Raw genomic sequence first — 8,268 nt, 5'->3', positions numbered from 1 at the left:
AGCTGGCCTTTGTGTGTCTCAGATTTCAATGATTTTAAAAGACTTTTAATTCACCTATTAAGTGTGGATAAATCCCTGAATTCTGCCATGCCGGGTCCCTGAAGCTCCAAATGTTTGATATAGGAACAGCTGTGGTGTGAATTAGTTGGTCTAAGCTTTTGGGCGGCTTCCAACTTGCCATTGCTCATGCCCTACAGGTCAAGGAAAGAAGTGATGTAATGCACTTAGCTGGGCCACTTTAATTACAATGGAATGGAGAGGGGGAGGGGTTACAGGCAGTGACAAGTTTAGCGCATGACTTGCCCTAGGGATGCAGGAAACAAAAACATCGACAACCATTGGTTGCGTCCACTTCCGACCCGGGTATCTAGCTGAGTCTGGAACCTTGAAACACTTATTTCCTGGGAAGAAGGGTGGCGCTAGCCTACAGAGCGTCAACCATAAACACACACATAACAGACACCCCCCACGGAGGCTGCCAGCGTCCTCCCTGCTGGGATGTGCGTGGGGCCGAGTACTTGGCACACGGTCCCCAGAAGGTTCCCCCAAAGCCAGCCACAGCGGCCCGGCTCGGCGAGCAGAGCCCAAGGAGGACCCGCGTCCGCGGAAACGGGTGTCACCCGGGCTCGCTCCAAGTGAGCCTCGCTGTCGTCATTCATTCGCAGTGTCCGGAGCGTCCTTCCAGCGGGGAGCTGGGCTTCGCCGCGGGTGCCAGTGCCCCAGCGTGGAGTGTTAACCGCGGTGGCCTCCAGGGCTCTGAGCGGCTAGAGATCAAAGGGGCCCGGAGCTCTGGTCGGCGCTTCGGGAGCAGCCGCGCCCCAGCCCAGCTCGGCCCTAGCCGCGGGGCCGAATCGGCTTGCGCCGCCCGCAGCCCTGCCCGCCGCCGAGCCGGATCCCGGGACTGAGCCACACCACTTCCTCCTCCCCCCGCTCCCCTTCCTCCACCTCCTCCCGCTCCTCCCGCCGCCCTGGGCCCCAGCCGGGCTGCGGAGCGGCGGGCCTGGGCGTCTGCGGCCGCGGGCGCGCGGGGGGCGGCGGCGCGGCGGAGAGGATGCTGCTCGCCGTGCCCGCGTCCTCGCCGTCCTCCTCGGCCGCCCGCGGCGGCTTTGTTGTGGCTCGGGCGCCGCGGGCCGCCGCCTGGTGAAGTCGCTTTCCGCCGCCGCACCTAGCGGGCGGGCGTGTGCCCGGGAGTGCGCGCCCCTGCGCGCCGGTGTGTGCAGGACCCGACCCGCGGCCCCATTGTGCGTCCGCCCGCGGCGCCCGGGAACATGTGGGTGAACCCCGAAGAGGTGCTGCTGGCCAACGCGCTGTGGATCACCGAGAGAGCCAACCCCTACTTCATCCTGCAGCGGAGGAAGGGGCACGCGGGCGATGGAGGCGGCGGCGGCGGACTGGCGGGTAAGGACCCGCGGCCGGTCTCTGCGGGAGTGGGCCAGCGCCCTGCGGCGCCGCCCGCGGCCCTGGGCTGCGGGCACCCGAGACGCCGCCCGGTCCCCCGGGGCTGGGCGACCCGCCCCACTTTGGTGCGTGGGAGGCATCAGGAGTCGTGATTTTCAGACTGGGCAAGAGATGCTTCTTTTCCTACCCTGTCAGGCTATGGGGCCCTTCGTCTACTGGGCGCCCCATAAGTGGGTGATGTTGATGAGAATGGAGATGAGTGAGTCTGGGGTGGGGGGAGTATGGGCCTGTATGAATTAAATGCAGTACGTCCCCCCGGCCCCCTTTCTAATAAATATCGCTTTATATATGGGCAAGAGGAGTGAAGGACGGTTAATTTTTACTTCATTTTCTTTACTGGTAATGGCAGGATCAGGTATAAAATGCTCTTTTGTTTCCAGGGAAGCAATCAGTAAGGAGCTGGTGTGGTCATTTCCTATATTAGTTATGACCGAAGAGAATGAATAAGGAAAAAGGAATTTTTTTTGTTGCACCTAATTAGACATAAAACAAACCAAGTTATCTGGTTGTGAAAAGAATTAGCTGTGTAACTGCAGTTTAACTATTTTAACTCAATCCCTTCTTCCTCGAACCCCCTTAGGAGTATTATTAATATTCTAACTAGTATTACTAAAGCCGTGTCATATCATTCAGGATTATAAAATCAGTCCGACTCGTATCCCAAGTAGTGCCATATTAGAAAGATCTTTCTTTATTAACCGACTAGTTTGCCTGGTGGGAGGTTACAAATAATCTTGAACTCATACCATACTAGAGAAATTGGACCTTCCCCTCTCTCTCTTGGTTAGAATGAACAGAACTGGGATAACTTTTTACAGTGAAAAAGTTAGAAGAAATAGCAGAGGTTTAACCAGGAAAGGGACTGCAGAAGAGAGATGAACCTTGACCTCTTCAGAGTTCAGAATATATCACCCCCAGGAGCTTGCATGCTAGGTAGATTGTTGCTTTCAAAATGCCCTGGTATGAACTAAAAATTCTTGATAAAGTATGTATTTAGCTGTGATTATAATTTATGAACTAGTTTTCTCAAGATTAAAATTCAAATGTCACATATTGGTTTGAAAGATCTTGCTAGTCCATCAGATAGCCTGTAGGTAATTTGATTTTTCTGCACTTTTTCTACCATAAAAGAGAAAGGAATTGCAGAGCTTCAGACCCTGTTCTTGAAATTCTGATTAGTGGTCTAGACTCAGAATTTTCCAGTTTATTTTATAGAAGTTGTCTGTATACATTAATATATAACTTGCATATCTAATATTCGGATCAGCCCAGATTATCCTTGTTTAAGTCTAAAACAACAATATAGAGTAGATACTTGACTGTATTAACAAAGAACATTTCCTGCTGGAGTTAACCCTCGGACACCATGTAACTACAAGATATTTATTTTCTAGAGTCATTCGCAATAGGTTATGAAAAATTCAGAGATACAGAGCCTTGTTTTTCTAGTTAACATTTTTATTGTGTTCCTACTGACTCTTAGAGCTGTAACTAACTACAGTCCATTTGGAACCTCATCACTGATGACTTATTTCAGACAGATAAAATTATATCTTTTTAATTGAGAAATCATAGCTATTGCACTTGTCGCTAGAAAAACTAAAATTATTGTCATGAGTAAAAATATTCGTGCCAACAAAGGCTATATTCAACCAACAGAGGTATTTGCTCTGATATATTGGTGCCACGTCAAATGTAGCAGGAACATTTTAGAGATCCTTGTACTAGGTATAGTATATTCTATTTCTAATGTGAGTTCATTCATGCATTCATTAACTCACTGAATCATTTAATAGATATTTGTTGGCAACTTCTGAAGTGTCAGTGTCATGAAGCTCACAGCCTAGTGGGGAAAGACAGATGTAGACAAAATAATCACATAAAGTAATATAAAATTGCCACTCCAAAAGGTCTCAGCAGACAACAGAATCCAGCCTAGTTCACATGAAGAGAGTTGAGTGAAAAGACAACTTAGAAAGAAGGAGGCAGAGTTAGCAGAACCAGTGAAAGTCACAGCAGTGGGGAGCTGTTAGCACCCTAGGCCTGAAAAACAAGAGGCAGGAATGATGCTACTGGAGTCCCTATGAGCTGGAGCCAGGTGGGAGGAGCTTGGGCCTCCAGAGAAGCAGCGACCCCCAGAAACACAGATCACAGCAAAAAGAGGGTGGAGAGGACATGCCCGGACTTCTCTCTTCTCCCACCCGCCCAGCCCCTGCCATTGCCTCTCATCAGTGGAACCCAGTGGAAGCCAGCTGGACAGGGTGTCCTGGTGATCTAGTCTCTAGAGATCAGCTTCCCAGAGATGGATCTGGGAGGTGGGGGCAAACTGAGAATGACGAGCACTGAGAACAGAGCATAATATTGGTTACCCCAGTCAGGGGTGGGGTGGGGTGAGGGCAAGGGAAGATTCCCTGAGGAAGTGACACTTGAGCTGAGAACTGAAGAAAGAAAAAAATCAGCCTGTGAGGACAGGAGGGAAGAGCAAGGGTTGGGTACCAGTTGTTGGAAGATCTCAGAACCTTTATATAAAGTGCATTATCTGGCCCAATGCCCCATTGTCCACTTAGCAAATGGATGACAGATGTGTGGGAAACCTGCTCAGTGTGAACTGGCCAGGAGCACTCAGTGTATGTATAGTCTATGTGCTTGGTAAGATGTTAGCACAGAAAGCTATAACAAATAATGGGCCACGGTGAGGACACTTGCGTTTTTATTTTAAATTGAGCGATTCTTGTCCCAATTCCAGGAAATACTGTAATGCATATATTGATGCAATGAAGTCTTCCATTGTAGATGCATCTGACTTATTTATTTAACCCTCTTTAACTGAGATTTCATACATATGCAGAAAAGTGCACAAAATAAAGATGCAGAGTGCAATGATTTATGACAAGGTGAACACCTTGCAGCCAACACCAGGATTAAAAAATAGAATATTGCCAATGCCCTAGGAGCCCGCCTTGTGACGCTTGCCCAATTACTACTCTCACCCTTCCCCAAAGGTATAAAAAACTATCCTGATGTTTTTTGGTAAATATTTCCTTGCTTTTCTTTATAGTTTTTCCAACAAAGAACATATCTTTAAACAATGTTTTGGTTTTGCCTGTTTTTTGAGCAAGGAATGAAATGGAATCATAGAATATATATTCATTTGTATGTGGATTCTTTACTCAGCATTGTTTGTGATATTTATGAATGTTCTTGCTTGTGGCTGTAATTCATTCATTCTCTATGCTGTACAGAAAACTATTATATGAATATACCACGATCATTTATCCACTATTTAGCCACTGTATTGTTGGTAGAACTTTGGATGATCCGTTTTGGGACATTATGGATAAGGTGGCTATGATCATTCTTGTATGTGTTTCTTGGTGCCTGTGGGCATACATCTCTATTTGGTCTAGGGGAATTGCTAGCTTATAGGTTATGTATATCGTCAACTTTAGTAGATAACACCAAACTGTTTTCCAAAATAGTTGTACCAATATACTCCCACCAGCAGCATATGGGAATTTCCCTTGCTCCGTATCGTTGCCAATATTGTCATTTGTAATTTTAGCCATTCTAGTGGTTTTGTAGTAATATCACATTATAGAGTTAATTTGCTTTTTCCTTACTGATGAAGTTGAGCACCTTTTCATGTTTATTGGCCATTTGATTTTATGACAATATTTTGTGACATGGTTTTTCAAGTCTTTTGCCCACTTTTCAATTGCGTTGTTTTTTTCTTACCGATTTGTAGGTATTTTTAACATATTCTGGATATGAGCTCATTGTTGGTTAGATGTGTGGCAAAATATTCATTCTGTTGCTTGCCTCTTTCCTCTCTTAAGGACGAACAGTGCTGCTTAATTTTAATGTCCAAATCCTTTATAAATTCTTTTTCCTTTATGGTTTGTGTTTTATTGTGTCCCGTTCAGTAAGTTGTTTCCTACTCTGAGGTTATAAAGATATTCTTCTATACTATCTTCTAGAAACTTTACAGTTTTAACCCCCATATTTATATGCAATTCACTGGGAATTAATTTTTGCATATTGTGTGAGGTAGGGGTTAAGTTTATGTTTTAAAGAATTTTATGGACATGCAGTTGCGCCAGCATGATTTATTGGTGAGTACATTCTATTTCCACTGCCCTGTAGGCCTACCTTGATCATAAATCAAGTGCCCAGATGTGTGTTGGTCTATTTGGGCTCCCTAGTCTATTCCTTTTGTCTAATAGCTATTCTTGCATCAGTACCACACTGTAGTTTTATAATAAGAGTTTACATTCATTAGATCAAATCCTCTTGTTCTTTGTTCTTTAAGAGTTTCTTGGCTATTCTTTGTCTTTAATATTTACACAACATTTTAGAATCAACTTATTAAGTTTCATGAAAACAAAACAGCAGCAACAAAGACTTCAACTGTTGGGACTTGGAGATTGCATTGAGTCTATAAATAAATTTGGGCAAAATTGATATCTTTATAATATTGAGTCTTCTGGTCCATGAACATGGTATGTTCCTCCATTTATTTGGATCTTTCAAAATTTCTCTCAGTGATTCATGGTTTTCTGTGTAGAGGTCTTATACATCTTTTATTATGTTTATTCCTATGCATTTCATATTTTTTCACTCTGCTGTATATTGTGTCTTTTTAAAATTTCATTTTCTAATTCTTTTTGCTGACCTGTAGAAATATGGTTGTTTTTTAATACTGACCTTGTATCCAGAATCTAGCTAACTTATGAAATTAATTCTAGTAGATTATCTGTAGATTTTTTTGTATTGTCTACATACATAATCATATCATCTGAGAATATTGACATTTTTATTTCTCTTTTTCCTAATCTTTATGCTTTTTAAAATTTTTCTTTGTCTTTTTGCACAGGCAAATTGTACAATGTTGAATAGATGTGTTGATTTTACATATCCTTGTCCCTTTCCAGGTCTCAAAAGAAAGATTTTCAACATTTGTTCATCAACTACAACCATGGTGATTTTTGTAGATAATTTTTTTTTATTTTAAAATAGTTAGTATTTCTAGTTTGCCAAAAGTTTTTAATTATATATGGATGCTGAATTTTTCAGACGCTTTTCTATATTTACTGAGGAAATCATATGATTTTTCTCTTTTATTCTGTTAGTGTGGTGACTTATATTAACTGATGTTCAAGTGTTTAATCAAGCTTGTATATATAAAGTAATCCAACTCTGCTGTGATATATTATTGTTTTTATATGTTTGTTAATATCATTTGTTAATCTTTTATTTAGGATTTTTGCATCCTTATGAATTAGTAGGATTGGCTTATAATTTTTCTTTTTTATAACATCCTTGTCAAATTTTGGTTTCAAGATTATACTGGCCCTAAAAGAAAGTGTTCATTCTTTGCTCTAGTTTCTGGAAGAGTTTGTGTGATAGCAGTATTATTTCATACTGACATGTTTGGCAAAATTCACTGGTGAGGCTGTCTGGCCAAAATTCACTGGGAAGCTTTCCTCGTGGGTTTGTTGAATAGAATGACAGCTATTCAAATATTTAGAAATTTTCTTTTACTGTCAGTTTTATAAGTTAAGTTGTTTATTTCTAGGATCTATCTTTTTCATCTAGATTTTCAAATATGTTGGCATAAATTTGTTAATAATATTCTCATATTTTTAATGTCTGTAGGATGTACTGTGATATTCCCCTTTTTTATTCTTGACATTGTTTTTTTGCCTTTCCTTTCTTAATTGCTCTTTCAAGAAATTTATCAATTTATGTCTTTTTTAAAGAATCAACTTTTGGACCTCTTGACCTTCTCTGTTGTATATTATTTTCTATTTTATTAGTTTCTTCTCTTTATTATTTCCTTCTTTCTATTTTCTTTGGGCATAAATTGTTATTTTTCTAGCTTCCTGAAAATGATGTTTGGTTAATTGATATTCAGCCTTATTTTCTAATATATGCATTTTAGATAAATTTCCCTCTAAGCATGGCTTTACCTACACTTCACAGCTACGTTTTGATATATAGTATTTGGTGATTATTTCATTTAAAATAGTTTCTATTTTCTATTATGATCTTCTTCTTTGATCTTGAATTATTTAAGTATATAGTTCTTAATTTCCAAACATTTTGCTATTTGTTTTATGGCGGTCAGAAACTGTAACTATACTTTATATGATTTCAATGCTTTTAAATTTATTAAGACTTGTTTTATGCCCTGTTGATCAGTTATTTGTAAATGTTACATGTTGTGCTTGAGAAGAATGTGTATCTTGCAGTTGCTGGATAAATGCTTTCTTTATGTTCATTTGGTCAAGTTTGCTACTTGTGTTTGAATCTTCCATATCTTAACTGATTTTTTAATCTTCTAATTTTGTCATTTACAGAGACAGGTATATACAATTCTTCCACCATAATTGTGGTTTTGACTATTTCTCCCTGTAGTTCTTAAAATTTTTGTTTTATGTTTTTCAGGCTATATTATTGGGTGTATATGCATTTATAATTGTAATATATTTCTGGTGAATTGGACATTTTATCATTAGGAAATGTTTGTCTGTATCTCCAGAATTGCTTTTTGCTTCATTATTATAGTTACAACAAATTTATTTGGTTAGTGTTTGTATGTTTATCTTTTTTATAATTTTACTTTCAACCTTTCTGTATCCTTGTGTTTTAGATGTGTCTTTTATAAATAGCAGATAGTTGATTTTTTTCTTAATCCAGTCTGAAAATCTTTGCCTCCTGTTTGGATTATTTAGTCAATGTACATGTGATTTGGGTTTAAATCTATGATCTTATTAAATGCTTTCTATTTTTTTCTACCTGCTCTATATT

General features: G+C 40.5%; 1 protein-coding gene across 2 annotated transcripts in view; it reads left to right on the top strand.

The window, feature by feature from the left end:
- The first annotated feature begins 430 nt into the window (after window positions 1–430).
- TBC1D9 (TBC1 domain family member 9) overlaps window positions 431–8,268 on the top strand; it is a 111,171-nt gene continuing 103,333 nt past the window's right edge. For both annotated transcript variants that reach the window (XM_058550115.1, XM_058550114.1), the window contains exon 1: window positions 431–1,398. In XM_058550115.1, coding sequence (XP_058406098.1) covers window positions 1,269–1,398 — 130 coding nt within the window. In that variant the 5' untranslated portion in view covers window positions 431–1,268. The remainder of the gene's footprint in view (window positions 1,399–8,268) is intronic.

This window comes from Diceros bicornis, chromosome 11 (assembly GCF_020826845.1).
Source record: "Diceros bicornis minor isolate mBicDic1 chromosome 11, mDicBic1.mat.cur, whole genome shotgun sequence".
Classification (NCBI taxonomy): Eukaryota; Metazoa; Chordata; class Mammalia; order Perissodactyla; family Rhinocerotidae; genus Diceros; species Diceros bicornis.
The sequence above is the reverse complement of the archived record's forward strand: the minus strand, read 5'-3'. Positions and strand labels throughout refer to the sequence as shown.